Source organism: Molossus molossus, unplaced genomic scaffold (genome assembly GCF_014108415.1).
Source record: "Molossus molossus isolate mMolMol1 unplaced genomic scaffold, mMolMol1.p scaffold_m16_p_20, whole genome shotgun sequence".
Taxonomy (NCBI): domain Eukaryota; kingdom Metazoa; phylum Chordata; class Mammalia; order Chiroptera; family Molossidae; genus Molossus; species Molossus molossus.
Window position 1 is genome coordinate 41,163,429 of NW_023425356.1, and position 14,786 is coordinate 41,178,214.

A 14,786-nucleotide genomic window follows, 5' to 3' on the forward strand; every position below is an offset into this window, starting at 1 on the left:
AGTACTGAAGGAAAAACACCTATATGTTTACCATGACAAGGACTTAATATTTATATAAAGTGAGAAATTCATATTCATTTTATGAAAAACAAAATATAAACTAAATGAGAGGAGAACCCCAGTGCTGCCAGCCTCCAAAATGGTCCCTGATGATCTCTGCCGTCTGGTAATCACACTCTTATGTAGTCCTCCCCTCTCACAATGAACAGGGCTGACTTGTGTTTCCCACAAGGTATTGCTATATGGCGGTATGTAGCTGGGTCATATAAAACAGTGTGGCTTCTGCCTTTCTCTGTGCTGAACTGTTCATTCTGGAGAAATCCGGCCACCAGGTCATGAGGACCTTCAAGTAGCCCACAGAGATGTGCACCAGGGAAGAACTGCAGCCTCTTGTCAACAACCAACCAAGTGCCAGGAATGTGAGCGAGCCACCTTGGAAGCCGATCTGAGGCACTAATCAAGCCTTCACAGGGCAGCATCCTTGCCAGGTATCCTCACCACCTCATGAGAGACCCCGAGCTAAATACACCCAAAAAGCCATTTCCGAATTCCTGATCCAATGAAACGGGGGGGGGGGGGGGGGAATAAATGTTTATCGTTTTTAAGCCACTAAGCTTTGGGATAATTTAGGCAGCAATAGATTAGTAACACACTCACAATACAATTCTTCAAACTCGGAAGATTCCTTCTTTAGGATGTCTCAAGAGCACGAACTATGGTAGGAATTCTTACTAAAATTCCCAGTCCGTGCACACACCGCACTCGACCCCTCGTCCTGTTTCCCAGCTGGTATTCAGTAAGATTGACAGACTGAATCAAGCTTTCAGCTAACCATCTATCTAGTCTTTCGATGATTCTTGGATAATGGACAAACATAGGTTGGCCACTACTCATTCCTATGTTATAATATGTGTTGTTATCCCATTTTTAACTGTCTTGCACCTGAGACGAAAAGAGGCTTCTGTCCTGTTGCCTATAACGTTCCCGGGCAGAAGAGCCGAGAAACAGGTTTTCCCCGCCTGGCCCCGCGGGCTCCAACGCGCGCGGCTAAAACTCACGCAGGCCCAGGATAAAGCAAGAGAAGCTCTACGGGCGGCTGGGGACTCGCTGCCATATGCCTTAGGGAACCTGAATTGCATCAATCAAGTGCCCCGAAGCTCAGCACACGCAGAGTTCTGGTTATTAAAAGCCTAGACACAAGCGCGCGGGGGTGGGGGTGGGGGTGGGGGTGGGGGTGGGGCCCTGTGGGGCCCAACCCACTGGACGCTGACCAGCAGGGCGCAGCGCTGGAGAAACGGGACAGGCAGACTTAGGCAAAGGTCAAAACAAAAGGAGCAGAGTGTTCGGTCACAGTGTGGGTGACACGGGTGCGAAACGAGGAAGGGCCACAGCTCTCATCAGCCGGACTGACAGGCACGCACGTCGCGGCTCGCACGCCGCGGGCGGGGACCCACCTGCTCCGCGGACACTGACCAGACTCTCCGCGGAGCGAAGGGCAGCCCCACAGGCAGGGCCGGGCCAGAACCACACCCTTCGCCGAGAGGGCTCGACCCCGGATCCGCCCACAGAGTCGCCCGCCCCAGGCTCGAGTGGTCCCCTGAATCTCCAGGCCGGCCGGCTGCCGCCAGGGTCCCGTAGGAACCAAAGGAGCCTGCCCAGCAATACGTCAACGAACGCCCCGGTTTCCACCTTACCAGCGCCGGCGGCTGTGGCGACTCCGGAGACCCGGCGGAGGGTAGGAGACCTCTGAACCCGAGGTCCGCTGGGAAATGTAGTTCTGCACTCGGATCCATATTACCACTCCGGGGCGGGGCGTTCACTCTCTCCTGACTTGGAACTCCGGCCCCGCCCCCGTGGGCGCGGTGCACCCTGGGTATTGTAGTCTCGGCTCGGGTTGGTGGTGGACTGCTGGAACGGAGACACACAGTGGAAACAGAACTCTCTGACTTCATTGGTCGCTGTTCCCAGTTCGCTTCTGCGCAGTGTGGTGGTGGCGTCGTAACGCCTCTGGGTAAAGGAAGCGGATGGGACTGTGAATCGCTGCCTCCGGCTTTTAATTTTTCTGCTGACAGGCATTGGTCACTGGTTCTTAATCTTTTGTCTGTTGCACGCATCCCGCCGTCCCCACTTGCTTTCCCAGTTCTCGGATCCAGCCCTCTGTGCATTCACGCCAGTTCTCTGACCCCGCCACGAGCTCCTCCTGGTCCCCGGGCGGGTCAGGCACGGAGGTGGTAACTATGGAGAATATGGCGGAGGAGGAGCTGCTGCCCCTGAAGAAGGAGGAGGTGGCCCAGGCCCCGGCCCCGACCTCGGCCCCGGACTCGGCTCGGGTCCCAGCTCCGGCCCCGGACTCGGTTCCGACTCCGGCCTCGGCGCCAGCCCTAGCCCCTGCCCTGGCTCAGGCTTCGGCCCTGTCCCCGTCCCTAGCCTCTGCCCCAGACGAGGCTGAAAGCAGTAAGTGCAGGAGGCCCGGCTCTTTCTGCTGCAGGAGAAGCAAGAAAGTGCGTCTTGCTGGGGAGGCCTTTCTTCACTGGGGTGGCTTGTATGGGGACAGGCCGGTTTCGGGGAGCGGGGGAGGAAGGGGGGACCCGTGTAGCGCGGCAAGCCCGCACAGAACGGGAGCAGGCTTGTCCACACACCTCGACATTGCGATGAAGGTTATGGGGAGGCCAGGGGTGCTGCAAAATGAGTTTGAGGGCCTCTTCGTTAAAGGGGGTATTTTTCCGGTACGAAAGTAGGAAGTTATACCTATCTGGTAGTTTCCCTCAGCTTCATCACGAAGTCCTTAAAAATGTGATAAAGTAACCGAGGTAACCTGTGTTTACTGGGGTAGATCCTGGCTGCCAAGATTTAGAAACCATTGCTCTCCACTAGCTTTTATGACTCGACATACACAAAAAGATGGATTTTTCTCATTATTTCGTTTTCTAGAGCAGCTTGCTTCCAAAAATAATTTGAGGGTGACGAGTAGTTTAATAGTAGACTAAATTATGAATGTCTTCCCTCAGACATAAATGCCAGTTGAGTTTTGTACTTCATTCCATCAGAAGTAACTTGACAATTGTAGCCCATATTATTGTTTGTGCTTCTGAATTTGCTTGCATGTTTTCTAAGTGGTGATTTATTGTACCATAAAGGACTTTAAAAGATGGATGAGTAACACTTGCTTAAGAATCCTCTGAACATTTTTTAAATGTAAGGTCTAAGAACGTTTTTTAAAAAAATTATTTTGTGATGCATAAATTGACTCTTATGCTCTTTCTGTATTATAACAAAATATCTTAAATTAATTCATTATCTTTCCTACTTGTAGGCCAGTTGTGACTTAATGTTATAAAACACTTGAATAGTAATAGTCTAATAGAATTATTTTGCAATTTTAAAATAAGATATAATTGTTATAGTACATTGAAGAGTAGAGCTGATCATAGAAAAGACAAAGTCAGGTAGGCCCTCATCATACAAGATCAGAGCTTGTCAGTGCAAAATAAGACCACTTATTTCTTCATCCACAACTACCTCCTCACCATCAAGAATACATTAAACAGTTTGGGAAGATTTATTCACGTATTCTAAAATTTACAGGTGTGTAATCTGAAGAATGCAATGTTTGAGAAACCTGAAAATGCATTGCTGGGACAAATATGTAATGATTGAGAAATCTGAAATGCATTAGAAGTATATATTCATCAAATTTTAAAAATTATTTCTAGATGGTCTAGTTAGTTCTTTGAAATCAGTCTTAAGTAGGCAAGACGAAGATGACATATGTGAAATAGAACTGAAAATGGAGGAAAAAATAACAAGTTGTAAACAAACCTAGCATTCTGGATTCACCTGATTTAAGAAGAGATTATCTCTTGACTTCTGGTTGTAGGAAAGGTTGAGTAGATTTAAATACAGGTTATCTGATATCTACTGTCTTGAACCAGAAAGTGATTTCAGAGATGTTCATAGGCATATCATGAATCTTTGGACAGGTCTTCGGGAGTTTTCTTCAGTAGTGGACCATAGGATTTTCCATTTTCTCTTCTGACTTACCAAGCCCCTTTCTCTTGTTTTGTACTAGTTAGTAGTTAGAATGATTTCAGACAGCGCATCTTTATATAGTATTATATATCTTGTTCAACATATACAGACCTTTGAACCACGGAAGCCAAAAGCCTTTATGATTACAAATTACATAGTTTGGTTTGTACACATGGATTCATTGCCTGAATTGTCTGACCTTGCAATTAAAATGGGAAAATATTTTGCCTGTTTAAAGGAATTATATCTGAGTTAACCAATAACATGTGTTGCTCTGTGTTTGTCTCATTTAAAAATAAGGTTAAAAAACAGTATTTTAATAATTTGAGAAGGAATGGCTGATAGTGCTGAATTGAATTCTAAAATTAGAGACTCGCTGTACTACTGACTCTCTATACTACTGAATTGCAAAAGACTAATGAGTTTTAAAAATCATTTAACAAACGCCCTGGCCAGTAGCTTAGCAGTTAGAGTGTGAGCCTGAGGTCCAGAGAGTCCCGGGTTTGGTTCCTGCTAAGGGCACATACTTCAGTTGCAGTATGTCCCTGACCCCAGTTGGGGTTGTGTGGGTGGCAGCCACTCGATGTGTCTCTCTCACATCGATGTTTCTATCTCTTCCTCTCTCTCTCCCTCCCGCTCTGTCTGAAAAAAAGGAAAAAAAAAAAATTGTTTAACAACTGTTAGTACCTGCTGTGTACAAGTTACTGCATTAGGCACTTAGATATTACAAAGATGAACTAGACCTGCCTTCTTACTGCTTATTGGTGGCGGAGACAAGCAAGGACATCAGTTATACAGAAGGGTAAACAAAGGAACTGGGAGTGAAGCTCAGAGAGGAATTAGGCAGGACAGTAGCATTGTCAAGAATAAAATTTGGAAGGCTGAAGGCTCTAAATTGTATAACCTAATTATATAATGACTATTAGAGAGTCCTATGGTTTATCTTTTCCTAACAGTTATCTCCTAGTCTTGTATATTCAGGCTCCCACTTTGTAAATGTTCATTTCCAAAACTTGGAAATATGTAATTCGAAGGATGTGTGTAATATTTGAGAAACCTGAATATGTGTTACTGGGACCAGGTTTTGGCTTATTTCTTCTCTTTTTCACATTTTTTCCTTAGGCTTTCTTACGCACATTCATAGTTTCATAACGTGCGTATTTATGATTTATATCTATTTGGAATCCCTCTTGCGCTCCAAAAACAATTTAACTGCCTACTGGATTTTATTACATGAATACCAGTTTTACATCAAACACTAGGTCAAGAACTAAATTCCCTTTTTTCCTTTCCTCTTCCTTATTGGTTAATAGTACCATTATTCTCAACCAGATAAACTCGAAATCTTAGAATCATTCTTGAATTTACTCTTTACCCTTACTTTACATCCACATCCCAAATTCTTTGTTTCCTTTTTTTTTTAACCTTCTAGTCTCCTGTACCTTCTGTTTCTCACCTTAATTATTGATCCTTGGTACCACAACCAGAGATACCCTCCTGAAGCACATTCAAATCATATTCATACCTCAAAAACCTGCAAAGACTTAACATTGCCTAAAGAAAAAAGGCCAAACTAACGTGCACAGAATTTATGCCTTTTATGGTCTTTACTACATTTTGGCTGCATATTTTTCTACCAACTCCATCTAGCCAGGGGTGGGATAGAAGTGGCTGTATTTTTTATACCACATGTCTGTGTTCATGAAGTTAAATTTAGAAGGCCAGCCACCAAATCTCTACTTCTTGAATTCTCTTCATACCTTAAGTCTCAGTCAAATGTGCCACTTCTAAGTGAAAACATTCTCAGAGGCACTTGTTGGAATTAATTGCCCCTTCCTCAATATACCCACAGTATATTTACCCCAAGGATTCATTTCATTCTGCCTTGTGTTATAGTTAGTAATCTCTCCTACCTGATTGAAAGTTCTTTGAAGATAGGAAACATGGTTTATGTTTATTCAGTGTTTTGTACAGAATAGAAAAATATTTTGTAGAATTATATTGAATAATAAGATATATTTTAAAGCTGTGAAGTTGTACAAATGTAGTTTCCCCCCACCCAACTTTTTGCATTCTGAGGCACACTTGTCATTTTATAAACAGTTCCAGCGGTATTCCCCTTTTAGGTATTAGGGCGTTATGCCACAGGAAATGAAACTATAAAACTCTAGGTGAAGTGATAAATACAAATGGAACTGGAATATAAATTGTTAAAGCGTAATTTTCTAATTCTTACATTTTCTTTCAGAGAGACACATCTCAATTCAGAGACAGCTTGCTGATCTAGAGAAGTTAGCTTTTGTAACTGAAGGAGATTTTGACTCTGCTAGTTCACTGAACTCAGATACTCTTGATGCAGGTATTTCCATGTTTGTTTGTTTGTTTGTTTTTCTTAATTTCTAATGGTTTGTCATTTTTCAACTCGTGAAAATTTTGCTAGGAGTAGACTTGTATATTCCATTGAACTAGAGCAGTAGTACATACGTTTTATTTAGGAAACTGATAGTCATCTATATGCAAAGGTGCCGTGGGAATTAGTTATTTCACAACTCCTCAAGGAAATTACAATATCATGGATAGATAAGGGTATATGTATTCTGTGAGTTAGAAATTGCATTTGGCTCTGAGTAACAAACCCCCCCCCCCAAATATTACCTTAAATAATATGGAGGCGTATATTCTCATGTAAAATAAATACCAAGATAGGTAATTTGGGGCTGGTACAAGAGTTCCACAATATTGTCAATGCCCCTGGCTCCTCTCTTTCTGATTTGCTTTCCTTAGTTCTTGGATTCCATCCTTAAGATCACCTCATGGTTTTTTGAAGTAGGCTGAGTATTAAAAAAAAATAGTGTCTGTACTTGCTGTATATGAAAGGTATTTGTTAAATTAAAATTTATTAAGTGAGTTGATTATTTTTGTATATTTTTATTGCTTTAAATCTGAATTTAAGGTTTTAATTCTTTTGTGCACTATCAAAGTTTTTATTTGAGATAAATTTCTAATTAAATAGGACTTCTGTTTTGATGATCCATATCTTTTAAAGAATATGCTAATAAGAAGGAAGACTTTACAAATTCAGTAATAGGATACAGTGTTTCTAATCATGGCCTCCAGTCTCAGAATAGCAATGATATCAAATTCCTTCTACTGCTTTGAGTTCCTTCTTCCTTTTTTCTAACTGCATGTATTCACTGTTTTTGGTGCTGCTAGAGTAGAAGAATACCACAGAGCTACTTAAACTTTCCACCCAGTTCCTGCCCCTCTGGGACTGTGACAGCTGGTGCCTTTTCCCCTGTGCGAAGTAGAGTGATCTCTTTGCCGGGCATTTTGGCTGGAGGGATATATAGATTATCATTCCTCATTCTTTTTATTCCCAGTGACAGCAAGGATAGCAGCTAACCACAGAGACGGGAATTTTAGGGTAAAAATCACTGACCCTGTGCTAAAACAATTATTGTTAACTACCTGCTGAGACAGGGATGACTTCTCCCTAAAGTTAAGAAAGATGTTATCTAAGAAGTGGGACAGGGCTGGGATCCCCTGTTACTTCTTTTGTAGCTGAATCCAAACATTAATAACTAGTATATTCTGTGCTTTATTGGTTCTTTTTTCTTTATCAGGAAACAAACAGGCTTGCCCATTGTGCCCTAAGGAAAAATTCAAAGCCTGTAATAGCCATAAGCTTCGTCGGCACCTTCAAAATTTACACTGGAAAGTCTCAGTTGAATTTGAAGGTTAGTATTTTTGTGCTTGCTAAAAAGTGATGTAAATGAAATTCAAGATTTGATACCAGTTTTGGAATTTTATTCTGAACTTAAGTATTTTAAATATAAAATGATGGGGGATTTATACCCCCTTTTTAATGTCTTTATCAATAACAAAATATATTTCTCCCTAGGCATTAGCAGTATATGACACAAATAGTTTAGTTTGGCAAACATTTATTAAGCTTCTGGTCTATACTGTGTACTCTGCTTGTCCCTGGGGGGGTGGGTCTACATTTTGAACAGTGTCATAAATGAAGAATCTTTGTAGTGGCAAATGTAGCATAAGGCAAAGAAGGTGAAAAAGTTAAGATGGCAGAGAATAGATGATAAAATGGAGTTCCAAAGAAGCAACGTGGCTAATCAAGATAACACAGATAGTCTTGGCAGAACCAGAATTCAAACCTACACTAGTTTTCATACTAGTAAATTAATTATGACATTACAAATATAAGAATAATCTCAGTTATTCTTCAATTTGCTAATATTTTTTCATGAAAATAGAATATTTAATAAGCAACGATATGACAGCCAGCTATTCTTCATTCTAGGTTACAGAATGTGCATCTGTCACTTACCTTGTCGACCAGTGAAACCAAGCGTTATTGGAGAACAGGTAATCAGGTGTCAGATTTCTTTTGAAATTTAGCCCTCTTTAAAGCAAGTGCAATTTTTACTTGCTTTAAAACTAAAAAGTTCTTATCAGCAATGAGGTTTACTTAAAATTTTGTATCAGAGTGCTTTCAGATGACCATATTAGGAAAAATATGAAATTCATGAAAAAAAGTTTCTGTATTGAATTCTTTTTATAGTTTTAATTTTAGTCAGATAAACTACTGTCTTGTGTTCAAAATGAAAACTAACAAATTTTAGAGGGGAGAATTTAAACAGAAAGTAATTGTTTTCTTTTAAAATAAACTTTGATCATGGAATAAGAGCCTTCAGTTTCTGTGATATAGTAAATATTTTGTGTTGATTCATTCTCATCATCCTCCCTATGCTCTTCCTTTTAATTTGTCAAAGGATAGAGTAAGCAACTTTCTGAAATCTTTGGTAAAAGGTACACATGTTCATTTTTAGAATAGATTTGACATTTGGGGAATAAAAATTATAAAATATATCCTGAATACATATTAGCTTAATGAATCTTCATTATTAATTTTTCTCTTGGATCACTAAAAGGAGTAAAGTGCTAGGGGGGAAAACACAAAAACATTTCTTAAGAAGTAGTCAGGACAAAGCTTGATCCATGAACCTTATCCAAGATATTTTGAATATGATAGCCATGGTGCCATCAGGAATTCTGTGCAGTGTTCTTGAATATTGGAGTAGTCTTTTGGTCCTCAGCTATATGAGAAATTATAAAGTGAGTATTTTTCACTTGGAGTAATAGATTTTTTATTATGTCTAGCATCTGGTGTACTGGAACTAGCTCAAATCTCCAGAAATCTTGAAAGCTGGTTACTAAACATAGTCATCATTAAAAATTAAATTATATCAACTTAAACGTGAATAAATTATATTGAAACAAAGGTAGTGAATACTCAAAGCTCACTACTTCCTAATTATTCTAGTACATTTTTCTATTATCTGTGCTCTTCCAGTTATATAATATCTACATGGTGGCACTGCTACTTTTTCCCAGATACATGTTCAGTGATGTCACATTGGTAGCTTGAAACACAATTGTAGCTTGAAATTATAGAGTATTTCTTCTTGAATTGTAGAGTATTTATACTATAGAAAGCTATAAACACTGCAAACCAGGACTCCCTTTTCCTGGAGAGCCAGTTAAACATCCACCAGCACCCTTCTGCTGACACTATCCCATTCGTAAGTGCGGCTTAGAGAAAAGAGGATGCAGTTCTTTGCTGATTAGAATGAATGGGAAAATCTAAGAAATGAAAGTTGTAGCCTGCTGTAAAGTAAAATTAAAAAGCATATGTAAATATAGGTAAGGAAGTAAAGATCCCTTCAGTCACATGGCAAAATTAATATTTATTTTCTATACCGTTAAACCCAAGACACACTAACATATGTAAATTTGCAACCTTAAGTAAACTTCTATTTCATTGTCTTATTTATTTATGTATTTAAATTAAATACTCTGTTTGATAGATATCCAGTAAAATGGGCGCCCATTATCATTGTATCATTTGTTCAGCAACAATCACCAGAAGAACTGATATGCTAGGCCATGTTAGGCGCCACGTGAATAAAGGAGAGACTGAATCCAGATATATTGCTGGTAAGTTGAGCAGTCTCATTAACATGTTAATAAGTAAATTCTTTTTTTTATCCTCACCAAAGGACATTTTTCCATTTTTTGTTCAGATAGAGTGGGAGGGAGAGAGAGGGGGAGAGAGGGAGAGGGGGGGGGGGGAGAGAGAGAGAGAGAGAGAGAGAGAGAGAGAGAGAGAGAGAGAAACATCAACATGAAAGGGACACATTGAGTGGCTGCCACGCGCACGACCAACCAGGGCCGGGGACAAACTGCAACCGAGGTACATGCCCTTATTGGGAACCGAACCCGGGTCTCTCTGGACTGCAGGCCAGTGCTCTAACCACTGAGCCAAACTGGCCAGGGCAATAAGTAAATTCTTAATCAATTATCCAGTTATTCTTTCTAGACATCAGGGAGATAAATGATAGTGATTTAACAAAATCAATTAGTTGACCAACTACTGCTTTACTTCAGGTTTCCTTTTCTTTCTGTGAGGCTCCCAACATTGATCTGTCCTCACTAAACACATATATTTAACAAGTGGGTAGAAAAAAGCAACTGATGCTCAAGTAAATAAAGGTATCTTCATTAAGATTATACGACTATATTACTAATGATGACTCCTACACCAATAACTGTGGTATACTTGTTGAAACACACTAGAAAAGGAGATAAAATGGCAGAAAGACCATTTATGATCTTGAGTGGTGTCAAGTTAGCAGTTATTACTAAGGCATCCCTTCTCAAGAATTATTAAGCCTTCATGCCCTAAGGCATCCGCTGTATGTAAAGAATTGATTTCTATAAATCTAGAATACTATGTGCCTTGTCCTGGCCGGTTTGGCTCAGCGGTTAGAGCATCCACCTGCGGACCAGAGAGTCCTGGATTTGGTTCCTGCTAAGGGCACGTACCTCGATTGCAGTTTATCCCTGGCTCCTGTTAGGGTCGTGTGGGTGGCAACCACTCAATGGGTCTCTCTCACATCAATGCCCCCCCTCTCCCCCGCTCTCTCTGAAGATAAATGCAAAAATGTCCTTGGGTGAGGATTAAAAAAAAAAGATACTATGTGCCTTTCTTTCAAGAACTGAAAAAAAAAAAAAGCCCTGCCTGAGTAGCTCAGTTGGTTAGAGTGTCATTTCGATAAGCCAAGATTGTGGGTTCTATTCCCAGACAGGGCACATAAAAGAAACAACTAACAAATGCATAAATAAGTGGAATTACAAATCGATATTTCTCTCTCTCTATCTTCCTTTCTCTCCCTAAAATCAGTTTTAAAAAGTATAAAACTTTTCTTTAAAAGAATTGAAAAAAAAATAGTCACTGAAATAATTTTCATTTTTTTCTCTCCCATGTCCCTCCATTCACAATACAGACCAGGCAAAGGGCCCGGGATGGGGTGTACATAGGTGGGTTTACTCCTCCTCCTCTTTCTGTGCAGTCAGTGTAAGAACACAGCCTGTGCTAAGCCAGGAGGCCTGAAATAACTTTCTGTAGAACTTTGGTTTTCTCACAGAATTTGGTTTGAGAAAGGCTGTTCTTGTGAGATGTGGTGTCACTTTGGTGGGTATAGAAGGAAATACAACATTAGGAGAGGTTACTGCTGGCATTGTAAAAATAGAAGTATGGTTGCCATTTAGTTAACATTTTGATTGTAATAGAAGAAATCCAAATATGTATAATCTTAGTTATTTTCCCCCACACATATTATATGTCTCATTTCTTAAATATGTGAAACATGCATAAATACGTCAGTGTTATATGGGGGTGTATAGCTAAGTGATTCTAATGTATATTAAATGTAGAATCTTTATTTCTCTTTACTTTGTATCTGTCTGAATATACTTTGTGAATTATGAGAAAGTGTTCTGAAATATAGCATGTTCAGGAACTATAGTTATTCTTAGTCATCCATGTTGGCTAATGAAATGTAATCATGTAGAGATACTACTTTTTTAACAGTTATTCCACAATTACATATTTAGCAGCCAGCCTAGGTAAACAATAGTATTTGATGAGTGATAAAGGTATTTTAGGATTCTGTTCTCTTAGGTTGATTCTTTTTTTTTGCTTTTGGTACGTTTGTTTTTGGGTTTGTTGTTCCTAATTAGGTATTATATATTGATGTATTAGTGGGCTAGGCAGTTATGATTTTAAGCTGATAACCTTTAATTCACTAAATACTTAACTGAGTGCTACTCTTTTCCAGTGCTGAAGAGGTCAGTTTTTAACACCTACACAACTGATTACATTAACACATTATTATAAAGGAAAATTATTTTTTAATGTATATTGTTTTAATATTTTAAATTATTTTGTATTTAACTGGAAATCTTTTTTCATCTTAGCTTCTGCTGCTAAACCATCTAATGAAATTTTGAAAGAGGCAGACACAGATGTACAAGTTTGTCCTAACTATTCTGTGCCTCAGAAAACAGATTCCTATTTTAATCCCAAAATGAAACTAAATCGGTAAGCTAAATTGAGAAAAGGGTTATGGAATGTTTAAAATCATTACAAATGTACTTTCTCTCTCTTTTTTTTTTTTTGGTACGGGCCCCTAGCGGGAACCAGACCCAGGGCTCTCTGGTCCGTAGGCCGATACTCCAACCACTGAGCCAAACCGGCCAGGGCCAAATGTACTCTCGCTTAATCTTTATGTTCTGATGCAACGATTTTCAACCAGTGTGCTGCAAGAACTTTTAAAACATGCAATACCTAAGTATTTAGTCTGGGGCACTGACTTCCTTTCCCCATAGATCGTCAAATTAAAAAATGACAACAGCCTGCACAACAATAGCTGTCCTGTGTAAATAAATAAAAATTATACCTTTTTTAGGTCAGATCAGCAAAAAATTTATTTTTGGTGTGCCCCAGAATTTTAGTAATTAGTTTATGTGTGCCATGAGATGAAACAGGCTGAAAATCACTGTTCTAATGTGTCGACATTTAAAACTAGATACAGAATGAAAGTCTTCTATTTTAGCCCTGGCCTGTATGGCTCAGTTGAGCATCGTCCCATGCACCAAGATGTCACCAGTTTGATTCCCAGTTGGAAGACATGCCCTGGTTTCGGGCTCGGTCCCCAGTAGAGGTTGTGCAGGAGGCAGCCAATCGATGTTTCTCTCTCTCCCTCTCCCTCTGTCTTAAAAAACAAAAATCATCTATTTTAGCATTTTCTTAGAATGATTATCTTCTCTTTTTCTACCAATCTAGTTTCTTTCTCAAAGACTAACTTTATATAATTGACAAATAGTGCTTTAGTGGGCAAGTTTCACTTATAAAACTTTCATTTATAAGATGTGTTTATAATATCATTATTCGCCCTGGCCAGTTTGGCTCAGCGGTTAGAGCGTCGGCCTGTGGTCCGGAGAGACCCGGGTTCGGTTCCCGCTAAGGGCATGTACTTCGGTTGCAGTTTGTCCCCGGCCCTGGTTGGTCATGCGGGTGGCAGCCACTCGATGTGTCCCTTCACGTCGATGTTTCTCTCTCTCTCTCCCGTCCTCTCTCTCCCTCCCACTCTATCTGTACAAAAATGGAAAAATATCCTCGGGTGAGGATAAAATCATTATTCATAATGAATGCTTGTTAATAGAACCCAATTAGATTCTTTGTTTAATTTCGCAAATTTCTAGTTCTCATACTGTTAACTAGGGAATATGTTATTAGGCCTCTTTCTACATAGGAACCCCAGTTCTCACTATTCTTTTTTTTTTAAATCCTTACCTGAAGACACACTTCCATTTTTTTTGTTCAGATAGAGTGGGAGGGAGAGAGAGAAAGAGAAAAACATTGATGTGAAAGGTTCACATCAAGTGGCTGCCTCCCACAAGACCCCAACCAGGGCCGGGGACCAATTGCAACCGAGGTTCATGCCCTTGACCGGAATCGAACCCACGACCCATTGGTCCGAGGCCGACGTTCTAACCGCTGAGCCAAACTGGCCAGGGCCTCACTATTCTTAAATAAAATAAATCTATAATGATGAAGCAATGGTAGAGAAAAGTTATTTTAGATTATTATACCTTCTTCTAGGCAGCTAATATTCTGTACTTTGGCTGCTCTGGCTGAGGAACGAAAACCTTTGGAATGTCTAGATGCCTTTGGAGCCACTGGTAAGTAAGGATGTTTTTGGGAACTCAGCTTTATTAGATTTGTACAGTATCTTCTCTTAGAAAATGTATATGGATAGCATAGAATATTTTAATGTAAAATTTTATTTTAATATAAAAAATTGAAGATCCAGGTAAATTTTTTTATTCTGGAAAAATTCTAATATATAAAAAAGTGGAGAGTATAATAAATGAATCCCTTTGTATCCATCACTCACTTCACAAATTATCAACTCACACTCAGCCTTGTAACTATGTCATTCACTTATCTCAAACCTCATGTCCCCATCCTCCATCCCATTATTTTAAAACAAATTACAGATTTGTCATTTTATCTGTAAACATTTCAGTTAGATCTCTAAAAGATAAGGGCTTCTTAAAAATAAAGCCATGATACCATTATCACACCTAAAAAAGTTAAGAATAATTCTTTAATAGTAAATGTTTAGATATGCCCAACTGTCTGGTCCTGGACTTTTGTTGGGAGGTTTTAGATTACTGATTCAATGTCCTCACTTGTAGTGTGTCTGTTCAGATATTCTGTTTCATTATGATTTAGTCTTGGTAGGTTGTATGTTTCTAGAAATTGATCCATTTCTTTATGGTTGTCTAATTTGTTGGCATATAATTGTTCATAGTAGTCCCTTATGAGCCTT

The 14,786-nt window shown here is 39.6% G+C and overlaps 2 protein-coding genes and 1 non-coding gene across 8 annotated transcripts in view; 1 reads left to right on the plus strand and 2 right to left on the minus strand.

The window, feature by feature from the left end:
- The window catches only part of SWT1 (SWT1 RNA endoribonuclease homolog), an 81,143-nt gene extending 79,357 nt beyond the window's left edge, over positions 1-1,786 (minus strand). For 5 of the 6 annotated variants that reach the window (XR_004960864.1, XM_036272054.1, XM_036272056.1 and 2 more), the window contains exon 1: positions 1,695-1,786. The gene's annotated coding sequence lies outside the window, so the exon portion shown is untranslated. Of the gene's footprint in view, positions 1-1,454 lie in introns of all 6 variants that reach the window. The other variant, XM_036272055.1, reaches the window with a different exon arrangement.
- A 230-nt stretch (positions 1,787-2,016) lies between these two features.
- The window catches only part of TRMT1L (tRNA methyltransferase 1 like), a 30,533-nt gene continuing 17,763 nt past the window's right edge, over positions 2,017-14,786 (plus strand). Inside the window, exons 1-7 of the mRNA XM_036272059.1 lie at positions 2,017-2,454; positions 6,278-6,388; positions 7,653-7,766; positions 8,348-8,412; positions 9,915-10,044; positions 12,367-12,490; positions 14,054-14,133. Coding sequence (XP_036127952.1) covers positions 2,238-2,454; positions 6,278-6,388; positions 7,653-7,766; positions 8,348-8,412; positions 9,915-10,044; positions 12,367-12,490; positions 14,054-14,133 — 841 coding nt within the window. The 5' untranslated portion in view covers positions 2,017-2,237. The remainder of the gene's footprint in view (positions 2,455-6,277; positions 6,389-7,652; positions 7,767-8,347; positions 8,413-9,914; positions 10,045-12,366; positions 12,491-14,053; positions 14,134-14,786) is intronic.
- On the minus strand, positions 11,369-11,497 carry LOC118638058. Its single transcript, XR_004961024.1, has one exon. It is a non-coding gene; the product is annotated as a small nucleolar RNA SNORA51 (small nucleolar RNA).